Consider the following 18,852-nt stretch of genomic DNA (forward strand, 5'->3'; position numbering starts at 1 on the left):
TTGCCCCCCCCCCCCCCCCCCGGTCCTCTAAAGGACCACTTAGAAAGTATACCTTCTAGACCATTCCACAAGGAATTCATTATCTTTGTGATGGTCAAATTCATGAGTCATTCCAATTAGTAGAGCCCTCTTTGGGCATAGTATCCTCAACGCCTCTAGAGTCTGGAAAAAGTATATTTTCATATGTTAAAATAGGGCATGAACAACACAAAGGTCAAATAGAGAGTTCCTATAAAGTAAGCACACCTGAGTAAGGCAAAGGTGAACATTGTGGGAACCGTTCTGCACATATTGAAGACAAAATCAAGTACAAGAGAGAATAAGACTTAACTAGCCTAAATAAAAAGAACACCCAATCATTTACAATGGTATGTCTTGTATATATCAATCCTAGATGGAAAATATACAAAAAAAAAAGAAGAGAAAAGCAATTTTAAAATTGTTGAATGAGCTGAGAGTTAAGGTTTATAAGGGTCCAGCAACCATTTATAGTTGGGTGCCTCAGCGCAAAACTACCATGTTCTCATCTTATTATGGTTATAAACCTCTCAGGATGGCAGGAATTGCAGTTCAAACAATGACAAGAAGTAATAGGTCTCCTGCAAAGTTTAAAGGTGTAGTTGAATCTTCCAAAAAAAGTTGAAAGGGATACTTATGTATTATCCCTTTCTTAAATCGGCTGAAAATTCCTTTTCTACTACTGTTAAGTAAACTCCGCCCCATGCAGCACTTGCAAATTCCCTTAATTAGTTCTAACCATGAATAGCACCTCATATGGAATTGCTACAATTCCTCCTTTCTAGTTTCTAATTTCAAATTTCCCAAACACATTTTGTTAACCAATTGAAGCTTGGTGCATAACATTTATTCATAGCATGATTAGTGCTTGGCTGGTAGGACACAAATCGCTAGTAGGAGATCTGTTATATTCGGAATAGATGGGGTATTTATAATTAGGATGGAGCTCAATGGGTTAATCCATTTTACCCTATTTACCACCACGAGAGTCCAAACTTACGATTTAATGGATAATAGATGATGGTATAATCCAGGCTTCTAAATTTATTGATAATGTATGTAGAAAGTGCTGTGTCTTTTGAACACTAATTAACAATATTGAAGTTAAATGACTGCAGAAATGCAGAGGATTCATAGACTAAGAGAGAGAAGAATTATACTCCTAATAGTCGAAGAGAGAGAAGAATTATGGTGGGAAATGGATGGTATCAGAGGGGTATGTGAAGGGACTTGGATGATTTGTGGGAACTTCAACATCACTAGATATGTTACAGAAAAGAAGAATAGCAGAGGGGTTTCCAGGGCAATGAGATAATTCTCAGAAACCATAGAATATTTGGAGCTTGTCGATCCTCCTTTACTTGGAGGGAAACATACTTGGGAGTTGGGGAAAAGAAAATCTTCATGAGTGCTTTTCAAGATTAGATAGATTTCTCTTCTCATCTGAATGGGATGAGGAATTCAATAAAATAAAAACAGCCTGTTTCCTAGAATTGTGTGCCTGTCCTTTTAAAGTGTGGGGAATGGGATTTTACAAAGTCCTATTTCAAGTTTGAAAATTGGTGGATGGAGGTGGAAGGATTTAAGGAGAGAGTAGAGGGGTGGTGGAAATCTTTTGAAATATCAGGAAGGCCTGATTTTATCTTGGCTAGAAAACTTAACTGTTAATACCCAAGTTAAAGGAATGGAACATTGCTTATGAAGGGAACCTGCAGAAGAAGAAGATCAGGCTTTTAAATCAAATTAACAGTTTTGATGTTTTGCAGGAACAAAGGCCACTAAATGAAAATGAGTTTCTGGAAAGGGCATCATCACATATGGAATTCGAGGATATAGCAAGGAGATGAAAACACCAAGTCTTTTAGAAAATGACAAATTCTCACAGAAGATTCAATCATATAGATAAGCTAGAGGTACAGGGGAACCTAATCACTTATCCAGTAGGGATTAGGAAGGAGATTGTGTCTTATCATAATCTCTACTAAAAATAAAAAAAAAGTTGGAGACCTCAATTCTCGTATCAAGGTAGCACTAGAATTTCAGCAAAAGAGAAAGAATGAAGAACAGGAGGTGGTGGAGAGTCTGAGACTTTGTGCAGCAGATAAGGCACCTGGTCCCGGACGGTTTCTCTGTGGGCTTCTTTCATAAGTACTGGGAGATTGTGAAAGAAGATGTTAATGAATACCATCAGGAACTTTCAATGCAATGAGTACTTTGAGAAGTGCTTTAATGCCTTCCTATATTGCTCTCATCCCCCAAAAGAAGTAGCACTAAGGAACTTAAGGACTTCAGACCTATTAGTTTAATAGGAAGTGTGTACAAGATTATTTCAAAAAAATTGACAGAGATGTTGAAGAAAGTGGCTGATGAGCTGTTCAATGGGAACCAGGTGGCTTTTTTAGAAGGCAGACAGATCATTGATGCATTGCCAATGATATCTGGACTCTAGATTATAAGGGCAAGAATATAGTATTCTTTGTAAGCTTGATATTGAGAAGACCTATGATCTTGTTAACTGGAGTTACTTTGTCAAGGTTCTCAAGGATATGGGTTTTGGCAGGAAGTGTATCAACTGGATAGCTTTTTGTATCAAGACAGCTGGGTTCTGTACTTTGGTAAATGGGTCGAACCACTTCTTGCTAACAAAAAAAAAACGGGGGGAGGGGGTGCACCCTCACTTACATTACACTCCCTTTTGAAGGCTTTTTCTCTTCTCAGAGAAGTTTGAGTTATCACCTTTCTTGTCCCTCTTTGTCATGGAAGGTCTGAATCAAATGCTAAAGTATGCAAGCGGAATGACTGGTTAAAAGACTTCAATGGTTCTAATAGGGAAGGGGAAAATGTGGAGATCATATATCTTCTTTATGTTGATTGATTCATTGGTATTTGTAAAGTTAAGGCAGAACAATTATGGTATCTAAGACTAATTCTAGTCATTTTTAGGCAGTCTCAGGGTTTAATGTCAACTGGAGGAAGAGTATGATTTATTTTGTTAAAGAAGCAGAGGGTATTCAAACCTTGGCAGCCATTTTGGGATGTGTGGGGTAGGCTATCTACCTACTGTCTATTTGGGTTTACCTTTGGGTACTGAAAGTACTGCGCAAGTTGGAGTATTATGACTACAAGGGGAGATCAAAGCTTCATAGACAGCTTCGCTTCCTCCTCGCTTCTTTCCTGGCGACTAGCTTCTCAAGTGAGCAGCTTGGTAAGCAAGCTATCTTCAGCATCGGTAAAGATAGGCCGGAATGGTGGGGTAGGAGGCCCTCCCTACTTCAATGGAAAGGGGGGAATTGCCGTTTCACAGCCGCTCCTCTCCTTACAATCAAGTGGCTTTCACTCCCAAGAAGTGGGACCTAGAAAGGTAAGGACAAAAATCGATGCACTAAGAAGAAACTTCAATTGGCAAGAAAACAAAGAGAAACAAGCAATTCACTTAGTAAAAATCCTTAATTACTAGCAAGGAGAGAGTGTGATTGGGCATTAAAAATTTGCAGGCTCACAACATTGTTAAAATGGCTATGGAGATATAATCGGGAGGAAAATGCTCTATGGAATAGGCCATAGGGTAATCAGAGCCAAATATGAGCAAGATCCAAATATGGTGCTGAAAGAGTGTCAGTTGTTCCTATAGGATTGGAGTATGGAAGTTGATGAGTCCACAAATTGGACTCATTTAGGGCTATATTTTAATAGAATTTGTGTTCTCAAATGCTTATTTTATCTCAATAACTGATGAAAACCCTTAAGTTTCAGGTATTTGAAGATTGAAGGAGAGCATGGTCACTACTTCGCAAAAAGGAATGAAAAGGCTAAAGAGAACGAAGAAAATGAAGGCCTGAGGTTCGCCGAGTCCACTTGGCGAGTCGCCGAAGGGTCTCACTTCCCCTTTTGTTCCACTGTGCTGAGCCCTGAAGGAAAGGATCAAGTCGGCGGAAAAGGAAGCAGTCGGCGCATCGCCGAAAAGTTCCGCGAAGCAGTACTATATCGCCCAATGACCAAAAGCACGACGATGCCGAAAGATGGTGCAAGACGGCGATGAACTACACCAAAGTGCGAATCGCCGAAGTTGATCGGTGATTCCTACTAATGTCGCCGAATGATCCGTCGCAGCACAGATTTTTGAAAACTATAAATACTCATTGAGAGTTATAGAGAAAAGAGGATGAGACAGTATCAGATTCTTAATATAATTTTAGTACTTTTATTTTTGCTCTGAGTTTGGAGAGGGTTTTGAAAACTTGAAGAAGAAGAAGAGGAGTTCATCTCCAAGGATTTGGACTTGGGTCTCTTGGATTCTTCTTTCTTGGCCTGTAACAAGACTTAATTCTTCATACCCATTGAAGTGAGATCTTAATTCTTCATACTAAAGAGGACATTTAGTAACTATGCTATTGAAGTGAGATCTTGAAGAATAACCAACAATGAGAATGCACAGACATAATCTTCTGCTATGCATCCTAGTAACAACCAAAGCATGTTCATGTGGTCATATACCACATAGATTATGCAACTGGTCACTATTGCTTTAAAATTTAATGACATAGACATGCATTAGAATTTAGAATGAATAACAGGCTTTTATGGGCTTCAACGGCTAGATGTAATCAAATACTTGAAATTTTACAATGCCTAAACTGACCTTATAGAGAGTGTCCAAAATAAGCAGATCTAGTTGTTGACCACTATCTTTTGAAATGTCTGCAAAAAAAAATTCTTCCTTAACAAGACTTAACCTTCATTTATCAAGAATATACACATTTCCATCTAATGAGAACTAGGCCAGGAGGCTTCAACTATCCTCAAGTTGAAGCCTTGATGGAATATTCAGTCCCTTGGATGAAAAGGTAAGATCAACAATGATCAAAGAGCAAACCCCACATACCAGAGGGATAGAGATAATACTCACAGGATACAGTAGTTGGAAGAAAGCGTGAAACATCAGATATATATGCAACTCTGAATTTTTTACCAAAAAGAAACCCCAAGCACACATAATCTTCGCCATGCATTACCTACATCCAAAGTCTACAAGTTTAAAAAAGACAAGACACAAGGAAATATTGAGTGCATTAGAATAAAAGGAGGTATGGTGAAACTCACTGGCAACGGAACAAATTCTAGTCCTGATGCAACAAAGGGCTTTTCACAATCATGGTCAATAATCTGCCAATCAAGTTGTGACACACGTCTAATCTCCTGGCCTTCCTTAAGTTTCTTCTGGACTAAGTAAGGGAATTTCTGAACAATGCTGTTTCAGAAAAAGAACTCTAGGAGAATCACGAAAATTGCACAAGAAGCAAATGGTGCATAAATGAAACATGATTATATATAAATTCCAAAAATGATACAGAAGAGCTTGCCATGTTTAGTACACATGCATATATTTTCAATGTCATTACTTTGCTGTAAATGCAATAATTGTTTATTAGTGAAATCTACAGAGGCACTTTTTATTAATGAATCAAGGACAAAAGGAAATTATGGCAGAAGTAACAACAGAAAGGAATAGTGAGATCCCAACAAATTACACATTTTACATTCTTTCATGCAAAGGGAGAAGTTTTATCCGTAGCTTTGAAGAAGAAAAAATCTTTATTAGTACAAAGAAAACCTGTATCACATACTTCAACAGTAAAACCACTAAATTAGTATAAACAATGAACAGTCATGGAAGTTATAATAAAAGCACAAAGTCCAAATCATGACAGGATCTTCAACTAAATGTTAAATGTTATCTTCCAAATTTAGGAGGAATTGACACATGGACTGTCAAGACATCTTCTCCTTCATAGTCTTTCTTTCTTTCTCTTGTTATTATTTATTGGTTATCACCGGTAGACATATACAAGCAGCAAAATTTTCATCAAAGTACCTATCCATTGAATATTGAGTCAGGTACACTGGTGTCGGATCAATGTCATTTGTTGGGCTAAATGGTTGCACTGCACGGATATCATCCAAGCCGAGAGTTGCATCAGCATGCTCATGAGTCAAAATAATCTGATGACATCACAACCTCCGGCTAAGTAAACTGTGTTCCAAATAGACAGCTCTATATAGAACAGAAAAAAATTGAAAGATTTTTCTATCTCACAAAACAATATCGAAGATAAAATCAGTGAGCTGCTTCAATCATATACCTCTCTCTTATCACAGTTCTCTAGACTTTTTACATCTTCTTCTATTGGAGAACACCACCATTCAGTTAAATTTAGTCCAAAGAATTAGAGAAATATGGTAATGACTAGTATTTTTAGTGCTTTCTGATCAATAACAAAGCAGATGGTTGAACCAGATCTCCATCTGCTATGTAAGCTAATATCCAAAAGTAAAATAAAAAATCTTTTATTTTGCATATTGAAATATGTTAATAAAGTTTGTTTACATCGATATATGTTTTCGAATAGAAACTAAGTCCATCAGATATCAGATTTGTTTCTTGAGAACAAAAACTAGGAAATTCTGTGTTCTCTCAAACTGGGAAAATTTATGTTCTCTTTTTATTTTCTGTACCTAGAATTCTGGTTCGAAAACATTCGACCTTTGTTATTGAGGTTTCTGTTTTTGACAAGTTGAGTCGAGCTGGTGAGAATAAGATTAGTGTTGTATGTCTGACTTATAGTTTTGATGATTTATTATGTTAAGTGGTAGCACAGTTCATTTCCTCACCTTCAAAATTCAGAAACTTTTGATGTCTATCAATTCTGCTAGATGTTTCTACCTCTCTTTTTTTTTCATGTACTGCAATTTAAACCCTGTGGATGTGCATTTTAGCATATGTCATCGTCATCCTAGTTTCTAATATCCCTATCAATAAGCCCAGATGCAAAACGCTTAGAGGAAACTCAAACAACTTATTCGGTACACTTCCCACAACTGCTGAAATAGCTATATCTTCTAATGTTTTTTCAGCTCCAGATAACATAGCATTTTTGTGGTCTCATAATTCAATAAATACCTAGAATGCTTAAACCAGATAAATAGGGCCCCAAATACCACCTCTAAGGTTTCCCAAATCCTCATGAATTGTTTGATTCAGACTGATGAAACACCATACTTGTCATATCACAAAGTGAGTTTTGTTCGAAAAGTTCTATCAGCTTGCTATCTCAGCTTATTTGCACCCCTAGCTTGGCAATGTTGAAGCTCCTTTACTATTAGAAAGTTAGTTGAGTTACAATTCCCAAGCGAAAGAGCAACATACTATGAATTTCTCCCAAAACACAGGTTTTGTGCTAAGACCTGAAGTATCTATACTGTCATCAAGTTACATATGAATTATGATGATCGATGCCTTTTCTTTAAGCAAGGTAAAAGTGATATACTTAGCAATTTGGAACTTGGGAAACTCATTATAAGCTGCATATTCTGCTAAATGCTAACACAACAAACAACGAGATACCCCGTGTGATCCCACAAGTGGAGTTGGGGAAAGGAAGAGTGTAGGCAGACCTTACCCTAACACAAGCATTATTAAAATAAAAGAAACTCTGCCCAGAATAGTCTAGGGAAATTGTTTTACAGTTAAGTACCAAAAAACACATAGAGCATCTCCTTGCCCTAGGATATGAACTTGCCGTGATGGGAAACTAAATATAGTGCACTTATGGTGCAAATGTAATGTGGCTTTTGGATATTAATGTAAAAAAAGGGTAATGAAGTCAACTTTTGACCCATTAGGTTATTCTGGACAGTAAAGAAACTAGAGGATATTTAAAGATTGACTTTCAAGTGAGGTCATATAGAAATTATTAGTGCAAGGGCATTCTTGTGCTTATTCCAATCTTAAAGTATTTGGGGAATATTCAAGGCAAAATAAAGAAATATCTCAGCGATATTTCCCTTGTTTGAAGGCAATGTTGAATCTTTATCAATAATTGAAGACAGATGACACGCAGATCAAACGAAAATCTGAAGACAGATGGAAAGAAGCAGAGCTAGGAAAATGTGATGCCTCCAAGTCACAAAATATTACAAACATATTAACATATCAAATGAAGGATGAGTGAGAAGTAATACAATGATAAACATGTTTCGCATGCAAAAAATGGTTTACCGTTTCTAAAAGATCCTAAAAAAACATATAATCCTTTATTCATTTATCCATATCATTTACATGCAATCTTGTTTCTTAGTTACAGATAACCATGTAAATTATGACAGACTAAAAGAAGCAAATCAACTCTAAGGCATGTAATAGAAACATGTGTAGCAGAAGGGAAGAGAAAGTATAATCAAGGAAAAAAGAACAAACAAAAATCATATACCTAGAAATATCTTAATGTTATAACTTTCAAAGGATGCATAGGTATAACCGTATTGTATAGGTAAGTTAAGCTTGGCAATAAGAGTACCAACACATGAATGAACTTTTAATTTTGCGTGGTTGCATTTGTTTCACACATCCTACCCTCCTCCGACCCTACTTGTGGGATTACACTCGGTATGTTGTTGTAATTACCTTGTAGCATGTAAATCTAAGTTTTATACACAAACCAGATTGTTCAAGTTATTCCTCAAATCAACTTTTAATGCACATTTGACAAATTTTCTCATTAACTGTGTTACACAACCTCAATCTACTAGTAATGCAACTGGAGAAAGTAAGTCAATAAACATAAAATGAACTCACAGAATCAACGTGAGGAATTCTATAACGAGTGAACCACCGAAGTACTTGCTCCCGAAACGTCTTCCCAACATCAATTAATATGTACTTGTGCTCACCATTGTCCTTACAATAATCAATAAGAAGAGATGTATTACACCTGCAGGCCATTAGACAACTGTTACTACCAGTCACTACCTCATAACTTTAAGCTCAATTAAACAATTCTCAGAGTGCATAAATGTTGCTGTATATAGCTGATACTTGTCTAACATGTTGCAGACCTAGTATAAGAATTATGCATTTCCTTTCTCTAACAGCTTAGACTTGTATCTTTGTCCAATTCATCCTATTCTTCTTTTATTTACAGTAACAGTACTGATAAAAAAGAAACAGTTCTAGTAAGATTTGTATAATGAGACGGTCACATAATTCAATATGGTACCACATCAAATCGAGGTTCTAGATTTGAATCTCACCACAACCAATCAACAATAATACAAATAAACACAAGAATTATCAGTAAATAAATGTATCTATCTAACAACTTGAACTTTTATATGAGATCTCACAGAGTTATGCATAAACAATCATCAAAAGACTTCCACTGCAATAATTAAATGTACAATGACAAGCATGAATATGTACTTGCTTCCTGAGCTTCTTCTCAGTTCCCAGTAATCAATCAATCAATCAATCTGTACCTGCTCTCACCAGTAATCAATTCGCATTGGTTTATCATAAGCCACTACTCCATAATTCGATAAGCTGCAATTAAACAGTTCTCAATACTGAAAATGTAACAATTACTAATCAAACACATTGCTAGATTCGACTAACCTAAATCAGAACATACAAATTACACACACAGATCACTCGCCTGGAAAGCAAATTAAAGTTAGCAACAATTCAAAAAACAATCACAATGCAGTAAAATTAGAAGGCAGATAATGGACAAATGACCTGTAATTAGGGTTTTCTACAGGTGGCATGGTAAGCGACTGAGAACAGACGGTACATGGAGGATCAGAGGGTCGGATCAGGCACAATGCATTGGGAACGGCACTGGAACAACCGGTGCCGAGGAAGATTAACGCTGATTGCAGCTGCGCGCTGCCGTTCTCGACGGCGGCCATTTCGATCGGAGAGGAGATGTGCGTCGTGTAATTCGAATGAGGAGAATGTGCCGGTATATATTCGAAATGGAGACCTGAGGGACCAATAGAAGGAAATATAGCGGGTTCGTCGGTTGATCCAATGTTTCTTCTTTTTTTTCCGTTGGTATTTTCTCACATAATTCAATTTTATTTTCTATAATTTTTAATGAAAAATTTACCTAGATATTTTATAGAAATAATTTCATAGACCTCCTCTTAGATATTGCTCTATCATACTGATTTTTTTTGTGGTTGCGATATTAAGTTTATCTTTCTTAATTATTTTGATTTTTTTAACAATCTCTTTTTACCTATTTTTTAGTATTAGAAATAAAATACAGTTTGACAAATCTGCTCTTTTTCTAATACTAGGGAATTTGACTACGCTTCACACGATCTTTGAAATAATTGTTAAAGAATTACTTTTTCTTCAATTAATTATATATGTTCTCTCTATTGCCCAAACGTAATATTATTACTTTGTTTTTTAATTATATATTAATTATGAAGATTGTTTTGAAATGACAATTGGAATGAAACTTAACAGATTTAGCATCTATAATCTATTAAATGGGGGATAGTACATTCTTCATCAATATGTCAAGATATATTTTCTTAGTAATTTTTTTGTTTCGTTTATATTGCACTAAACATGCATTTAACAATAGATTTTGATGTCACTTAGTACATTTTATTGAAATATCAATGAATTTGAATCTTTATATTACAACATATACTTCAGTGTACCTTTTTTCTTGAGTATCTAAGAATTATGTGTTGAAGTAACTGAAAAATACTAATGAAATACATCAACATGTCTTATTATTCTTTGTCATATTGATATGATAAAACTCATTTAAATATTTCATTTTTCAATCGTTCTTGTTCCTTTTTCAAATATACAATTTAGGTTTGTATGACTTTTGCATACATCACATCTATTGATATTTAAGATTCTTCAGTTGCATTTATATTAAAAGATAAATGTTATGTTACACTCGCCAAATATGATTTTTCAGAAAGTAATCTAAAAACGTTATGCTACTGATAATTAAGTCTCAATATATTCAACCTCGAATGAGAACATGATTTATTTATTTTGAATTATTAACTCGCTTACTATATTTTTATGTATATCTTTTATATGAAATACATAGATAAATAGATTCATATTAACTATGAAAAAAATATTTGATAGATAATAAATCTCACATATTATATAGAGAATAATAAAATTAAGGGTTAATTAAATTGAATACTTTGATAATATGCTTTAATTTCAAATATACTCCTTGCATTTTCAAATCAAATGATTACACCTCTTTCTATATGAAATTAATACATGGACACCCCACATGAGATATATTCATAACTAAGTATATTAAAATATAATTTAAAAAATTAATCATAAAATTTTTATGTGTGATTTTATTTTTATAATACATTAAAAATCGAATCAACTTATTTAGTTATGTGTATTCATTTTTTAAAAATTTTTGAACACACATATTTTTTCAAAATTAAATAGGGCGAATGAATGAGAGACAGGGCATTTGTGCTAAGGCTTCACTTTCCCCAGTAAAGAGAAGTGCTGTCATCCCAAGTAAGCTATTGGAACTCGTTTCAACCTTGTTATTGTATGTATACAAGAAATGCATTAGATTCTGACTAGATGTTGTTGAACTCGAATATATGCGCTACCTTGCCTAGCCATAGAAAGCTTTGCAACATTCTATGGTTTGGTTCATGTTATAATCGTCTTTATGCTGCAAAATTTGGGGCTTCTCTATCGGGAATCCATTTTTGTGGAAACCCATTTACTTATAATGGAGTAATCATTGCATTATTTTCTACAAGTGATAGCCCTAGATTTAATCCGAACCCTAAATTATACTTGCAAAATGGTAATTCTGGAGATGGGTATGTTGTAAAAGAAGAATTGGGTATTAAGGAATGTAAAGTTTTGAGCCTTTCTGGTACTTGTTTTACTGATGGTGGAAAAAATTGCAGCTATATACATAATGCTAGTAGTTGTAGGTTTGACCACGTCCATGAGTTTGAAGATTCAGAGAATGAAGATGGAAGAGGTGATTTGGCCTGTACTGATGATGATTTTAAGGTTTTGGATTCATTTGGTAAAAGTAAAAAACAAGTCAACAGGGCAGAAAATGTTGGCATTTCTGGAAGAATTGAAGGGGAAATGGGACATCATTTGGTTAAGGAAACATGTAGATTAATTGAACGTCTGTCAGCTTGGAATCCACAGCTTGAAATAGAATTGAGGCGTTTGCTAAGAAGTATGAAGCCTCACCAAGTTTGTGCTGTGTTAAGGTCACAATCAGATGAAAGAATTGCTTTGAAATTCTTTTATTGGGCAGACCAGCAGTGGCGGTACCGACATGACCCTATCATTTACTATGTGATGCTTCAACTTTTAAGCACGACAAAGTTGTGCCAGGGAGCTAAGCGCATTCTTAAACTGATGGCACGAAGAAGAATTCCACAGAGACCTGAAGATTTTGGTTGTGTGATGGTTGCTTTTAGTCGAGCTGGACATTTAAGGAAAGCAATGCAGATCCTGAATGTGATGCAAAGAGCAGGAATTGAGCCTGATTTGTCTATATGCAACACTGCAATTTATGTTTTGGTGAAGGGTGATAAAACTGAGAAAGCATTGAGGTTTCTGGAGCGGATGCAACTAGTTGGAATAACACCAAATGTTGTTACATACAATTGCTTAATCAAAGGTTATTGTGATGTGCATCGCGTTGAAGATGCGTTAGAGTTGATTGCTGAAATGCCGTATAAGGGCTGTTACCCAGATAAAGTTAGTTATTATACTTTGATTGCGTTCTTTTGCACGAAGAAACAAACTGATGAAGTGAGGGAGTTGGTGGAGAAAATGGCTAAAGATAGTAACTTATTGCCTGACCAGGTTACTTATAACACTATTATACATATGCTTTCAAAGCATGGTCATGCTGATGAAGCCTTAGGATTCTTAAGGGAAGCTGAAGAAAGAGGATTCCGAGTGGATAAAGTGGGCTATAGTGCTGTAGTGAACTCCTTCTGTAAAGAAGGAAGTTTAGATAAGGCAAAGGAACTGGTCAATGAAATGATTGCCAAAGGATGTCCTCCTGATGTGGTTACTTACACTGCAGTTCTGAATGGGTTTTGCCTTGCAGGGAAAATTGATCAAGCAAAAAAGTTACTTCAACATATGTACAAATATGGTTGCAAGCCAAACACTGTAACATACACTGCCCTGTTAAACGGGCTTTGCCAGAGGGGAAGGTCTGCTGAGGCACAGGAGATTATGAACACGTCTGAAGAATGGTGGTGGAGACCGAATGCTATTACATTTAGTGTGGTAATGCATGGTTATCGTAGGGAAGGAAAACTGTCTGAAGCCTGTGAGGTGGGTAGGGAAATGATTGGAAAGGGCTTTTTCCTTTCTCCCGTTGAAATTAACCTGATCATTAAATCTCTTTGCCAAGAGGGCAGAGCAGATGAAGCAAAGAGGTTTATGGTAGAATGTCTGAAGAAAGGATGTGCTGTTAATGTTGTGAATTTCACCACTGTAATTCATGGTTTCTGTCTAAAGAATGAGTTGGATGCTGCTCTCTCTGTCCTTGATGACATGTATTTAATCAATAAACACCCTGATGTTGTCACATATACAACATTAATAGATGGATTAGGAAAACAAGGAAGGATAGAGGAGGCTATTGGGCTGTCCAATAAAATGCTTCATAGAGGGGTGCTTCCCACTGCTGTGACATATCGTACAGTCATCCATCGATTTTGTCAGCAACATAGGGTGGATGATCTGTTGGTATTACTGGAAAAGATGCTTTCAAGAGAGGGGTGCAAGACTGCCTATAATCAGGTTATTGAAAAACTTTGTGGTTTAGGATATACTGATGAGGCTTATAAGCTATTGGGAAAGGTCCTCAGGACAGCTTCAAGAGTTGATTCAAATACCTGCCACATTCTTATAGAGAGCTATTTAAAGGAAGGGAATCCTCTTTCATCATATAAGGTGGCGTGTCGAATGTTCAACCGGAACCTTATTCCTGACTTAAAGGTCTGTGACAAGGTGAGGGATAGATTGATGCAAGGTGGCAGAGTAGAAGAGGCTGACAAGCTCATGTTGCGCTTTGTCGAGCGTGGCCATAAGTTGCCTCAGCTTCAGAGGACTTGAATTTTGAATAGTAAAGAGGAAATCATTGTGTGTTTTTAGGACATATTACTGTTCTGACAAGGCTACAATAGGAAAGTATAGACATCGAAAGACAAATGATTCAGTAGCTCATTATATTTCAGAAAGAAGTCACTGTCTCAAGCATACCAAGATTTCTTGAAATGCTGGTGGTTTGTCGGATCAGAGTGCTGATATGGACATCAAGTCTTGGACACGTCCCCATTAATCCTCTCTGGTTTGCAAACTTAATTCTTATTCAATTTGAAGGATAAAGATAACTGCTCTAAAACAACAACACTGCTTGTCACCTCCGATTGAAAAAAATGATGAATTTTAATAGTTTCATCTCATCAAGGTAAGTTTCTATCAAGTCTCTAAATCTATAATAACCACTAATTGTTGAATCAATATTCTTTTGTTGTTCAATGATCTCCTTCTGGATTTGATTAATCACTTTTTATCATAACTAGTATTGTTTGTCAGTATTTGGGTGTTCATCATAGACTTAATTGTTTGCCAAATATATACAGCATAATTTTTTTGTTGTTCGATTAATGTTGAATTCAACTTGAATTTGTGTAGAGTTTTCTTTTTATATTGGGTTGAACAATATCTAGTTTATTTAGGAGACACTAGAGGGGCGGTGCTAGGGTACCAAAAGGGGTTTATCCGAATTCCCTTTGTCGAAAAATTACATTATATATGGTCAAACTTATATCTTATTTATATAGTAGAGGTTGAACCCTTGACTTCTTAGTATGATTTCTTCTTTAAATTTTAAGAGATTAACTTGTGTGCACTGACTGTGTGAAGTTTTTTTACACAATCAGGTAAGTTTAACGGTAATAGCCAAACTCAGTTAAACCTCTAATCTATTTCTTTTTAATATTTGAGATCTCTTAATATTTATTACTGTAATTTTTTTCTCTCTCACACTCCATAACCGTCGGAATTTTTTTTTCTCTGTCTCAGACTCCTAATCGTCGGACTTGGGATTCTTTTATCCGAACTTCTATCTCTCCTTAGCTGCTAAGCTCCTCATGGGTTTCATGATCTCTTTTATTCATGTGAAATTATCCATAAAAGGTTATTACCTTTGATTTTTTTGGGGAATTATTTTAAATTTGTAGCAGATGTTTGTAATCTGAATCTATTATAGATTCTTATGATGTTTCAACCTGATGTCGTTATCTCCGATCTCCAATCTCATCTGAACCTGGTTCTTCTGGATTCTTGGCTTATTCATCTGAACACCAAAACCCTCTTCTTCCCAGGTTGTTTGCTTGCTGTTGTGGATGACATTCCTTGCATGTTTCAAGGCCACATTTGAGAATGTAGCACATCTTAAGCAGCAGTATGGGTTAAACGAGACTGCAAATGAAGTGATCATTGTTATTGAGGCTTACAGGACTTTGAGGGATAGAGGTCCTTATCCTCCAGATCAGGTTGTGAAAGATATTCATGGAAAGTTTGCATTCGTTCTTTATGATAGTGCTTCGAAGAGTACCTTTCTAGCTGTAAGTTTTCTTTATCATTTTATCTTGATCTTGACTTATCTTTGATATTCTCGGTCTTGGATTAAATGTATGAGTTTTGGTGTTATAGGATGTTGATGGCAGTGTGCCCTTCTTCTGGGGTACCGATTCTGAAGGCCACCTAGTTCTCTCAGATGATGCTGACATTGTGAAGCAAGGCTGTGGGAAATCCTTTGCACCATTTCCCAAAGGTAATGTCAATGAACTTCTTGCTTTGAAGGGAAAGGTCCTGGAACCTAATAAGTGTACGTGGGGTTTATTTTTACTTTTCCATAAGTAATCCGTAAGAGAACTTCTATTGATAAGGAAAAACAAGGGGGCAGATTATAGGGGGGTGATTGAAATTGAAAAACATGCTCTTTGCAGACCAAGCCCCATATTGAAACGAATGATTTGATGCTTGTCAGATTCTATTGTGCAAATAGTTATCTTTGTATAATGTTTCGTTTCCTTTTCTGTGGCGACATAGAGGGTAAATTAGGGAGAGCTAGGTGGGTTCATTTGGCAAGACTGAGATATGTTTATTCACAAATCAATCAAATGGGATATGGGATTCATAAACACATGGCATACGACCTCTGTTTTGGTTCTGTGTCATATGCTTTTCATACTCCACCACCTTCTCGAAATTGGTTTTTCCCTATGTTTTATGTTAATTGTTTCGTTGATGTCCATTGATTTACTTTTAAATCTTTTACAGAATTCCTAATGTCGTATTGTGTTGGTTGCGGTGCCTTTTATCATCTTTTGGTGGCTTGAGGAGTTATGAGACAAAACATGAAATTGCCCGACACCTACAGATGTGATATGGAGTCGTATCTTTTGGATGTGTTGTGTAATTATGGGTACAACCTATGGCTCGAGCTCTCCAAAAATATTGAGAGGTTCTTTGGGTGCGCAACGACCCCGCAGCAGAACTCTTTCATCTGTTCATGATGCCATATTGGAGGACTTGGTTGCTCCAGCAGAGATTGTTGGGAAGTATCAGTTGGCCCCAAGTATAAGTTGGAGACCTTTTCAACAGTTAACAGAAAGCTTTCAGGCAAAGATGTTGTGTTTGAGTACACCCCATCACTGACCTAATCTATTTGACGTGAAACTACACATTAGCGGTTTATCCTTTGTAATTTTTGCACTACCATTTTGTTTTACAATGATGTGAAATTCCTATCATTTTTAAGTTAAAAACCATGTCTCGGGTTTGTTTATTGAAACTTGGTTTCATTGATCAAAACAAAAAACAAGAAAATCTGTGAATTTTTGAAAGCATTGAGCGTAATTGGATTGTCTAATATGGTTTGCACTTTTTAATTTTTAGAAAAACAGAAACCTGGTCGCATTTCACTTCATTAGATTCCAAATGTTACAACAACATTATAATCTCGCAAGTTAGATCAAAGGATAATATGTACGTCATTTCTAAACACGACTTATAAGCTTTGTGCACCTTTACACTACTATTAGGCAACCTAACGCTCGCTCCCTTTTTCCCCTTTTATTTGTTCTTGATAGATTTTTGCTATATACAAATGTGAAAACTTGAAGAAAACACAAAAAAGATCAAATCTTGCAAGTTAATTTTGCTTCTTTAGTCCCTTTTCATATCCAAGATTGTCTCTTTGTTCTTGATAAATTTTGCTAGATACAAGTGTGACAACTTGACCAATAACACAAAAAGATCAAATCTTGGAAGTTAACTTTACCTATAAGTTATTGGAGGGGTATTGCCATTTTCAAATACCGTTTGACCTTTTTCTTTGTTCTTAATAGATATTACAATATGCAAATGTGACAACGTGTTCAAAAACACAAAAAGATCAAATCTTGCAAGTTAATTTTGGCTATAGAGGTTAAGGTTATTGAAGGTCTTTTCTTGATTTTATCATGGGTGGATTCGTGAGAAGCTTTTCATGTGTAAACAACTATAGTAAACGATTCAAATCTTCATATTAATAAATAAAATTCTTACATCAACATACAATGTGATGTATTGCAAAGAGGAAATACATAATTACCCCACCAAACTTGGACCCTTTTTTGAAGTAGACACTTAAAGTTTGTGCTAGTCCTATTACCCCATGAAACCATTTTCAACCATTATAAATATATCATTTTAACTTATTTTTACATCAGCTGTGATATCACGCTTAAGAAGCGCGTGAATGAGGAAAATTTAGCTTCAACCAGTGGAAATATGACACGTATCATGTCAATTTGATCTCCCAATTACTGCATCTACTTCACTTAACGAATAGGGCAACAAAATTGAAGAAAACCCGAGTTCTGAGCGAAAATTTTTAGCGGAGTAAAAATAACTGTTGAATGCTCCATCCCACCCCCACCAACGAAGAAGGGAGAGAAGAAAACAGAGAATGAAACAACAAAATCTGTCTCCGTCGCCGAGGAAATCAGCTAGCCGTGGATGAAATTCTTTGCCTGCAACGACCCTAAAAGGTGTTTTGTTTTATGGACTGAGATTGTGTTATTCAGTTACAACTCAATCCTTTCATGGAAATTCCATCCGAAACAATAAAAAAAATACCCACAATTTAAAATTGAAATTATTAGAGAGTAGTCAATTAGTTGCAGTATCTGATAAAGATACAAAATGTGCAGAGTTAGTTTTTTGGAACACACATTCCATGACAAATTGATAATCTAAACATCAGATTTATTGTTTGATTCGCTTAACTTGTCTAGGTCATGGTTGCATTTGAAAAAAAAAAAACAAAGCAATAGTTTAAGCGGAAAGAAGGAGAAAGGAGAGAGTGAAATGATATATCTAGTTGGGTTTAGAAGTTGAAATGTGAACGGATCTTTTGGGCTGTACCTGATCTTTTATTAAATGGGTGGTAGAAAATAATTATATATATTTTTTTTTTGGAGTGAACACACGCGCATGCGTTGAGATTACCATTGTTGTCCAAATGGTGTATTTATAATGGTTGAAAATTGTTTCATGGTGTAATAGGAGTAATTATGTATTTCCTCTATTGCAAATAAATGTCTAACATCTTATTAACTACATCTTTGTGCATGTGTGTATATATTTAAGACCTATTATTATAATTTGGTTTTATGCCATTAATTTTATTGAGACATTCTTGCAAATCCATGTGAGTAAATAAATACAAAACCAACAATATAAAACATAAACTTGACTTAAAACTGTAATAGTGATTGCGATTAAAATTGAAAACAAAATCTTGAAAGGAAAATATTGTACATTAGAACCTAGAATTATTTTCTACCAAAAGAAAAGAAAAATAAATAAATTCTAGATGTTTGTCTCTCTATCAGTCTTGAAGCTTGAGTCTCGAAGCTCTAAAG

The 18,852-nt window shown here is 35.6% G+C and overlaps 2 protein-coding genes and 1 pseudogene across 3 annotated transcripts in view; 2 read left to right on the top strand and 1 right to left on the bottom strand.

Moving 5' to 3' along the window:
- The window catches only part of LOC102588005 (putative hydrolase C777.06c), an 11,454-nt gene extending 1,577 nt beyond the window's left edge, over nt 1-9,877 (bottom strand). Inside the window, exons 1-8 of the mRNA XM_006364818.2 lie at nt 9,590-9,877; nt 8,651-8,786; nt 5,891-6,018; nt 5,119-5,266; nt 4,925-5,030; nt 4,658-4,716; nt 247-282; nt 53-162 (exon numbers count right to left, since the gene is read on the bottom strand). Of these exons, the coding sequence (XP_006364880.1) occupies nt 53-162; nt 247-282; nt 4,658-4,716; nt 4,925-5,030; nt 5,119-5,266; nt 5,891-6,018; nt 8,651-8,786; nt 9,590-9,762 (896 nt within the window). The 5' untranslated portion in view covers nt 9,763-9,877. The remainder of the gene's footprint in view (nt 1-52; nt 163-246; nt 283-4,657; nt 4,717-4,924; nt 5,031-5,118; nt 5,267-5,890; nt 6,019-8,650; nt 8,787-9,589) is intronic.
- A 1,427-nt stretch (nt 9,878-11,304) lies between these two features.
- LOC102588334 (pentatricopeptide repeat-containing protein At1g09900) lies at nt 11,305-15,352 on the top strand. 2 transcript variants are annotated; one of them, XM_015304175.1, is made up of 3 exons: nt 11,305-14,342; nt 14,960-15,073; nt 15,262-15,352. In XM_015304175.1, the coding sequence occupies exon 1, from the start codon at nt 11,456-11,458 to the stop codon at nt 13,985-13,987; it is 2,532 nt and encodes an 843-aa protein (XP_015159661.1). In that variant the 5' UTR covers nt 11,305-11,455; the 3' UTR covers nt 13,988-14,342; nt 14,960-15,073; nt 15,262-15,352. The 2 variants fall into 2 exon arrangements, with proteins under 2 accessions (XP_015159661.1, XP_006364881.1); XM_006364819.2 differs by lacking the exon at nt 14,960-15,073 and having other exon boundaries at nt 15,262-15,346.
- Nucleotides 15,170-16,736, top strand: LOC102588662 (stem-specific protein TSJT1-like; annotated as a pseudogene).
- Nucleotides 16,737-18,852: the final 2,116 nt, after the last annotated feature.

This window comes from Solanum tuberosum, unplaced genomic scaffold, assembly GCF_000226075.1.
Source record: "Solanum tuberosum cultivar DM 1-3 516 R44 unplaced genomic scaffold, SolTub_3.0 scf00518, whole genome shotgun sequence".
NCBI lineage: Eukaryota > Viridiplantae > Streptophyta > Magnoliopsida > Solanales > Solanaceae > Solanum > Solanum tuberosum.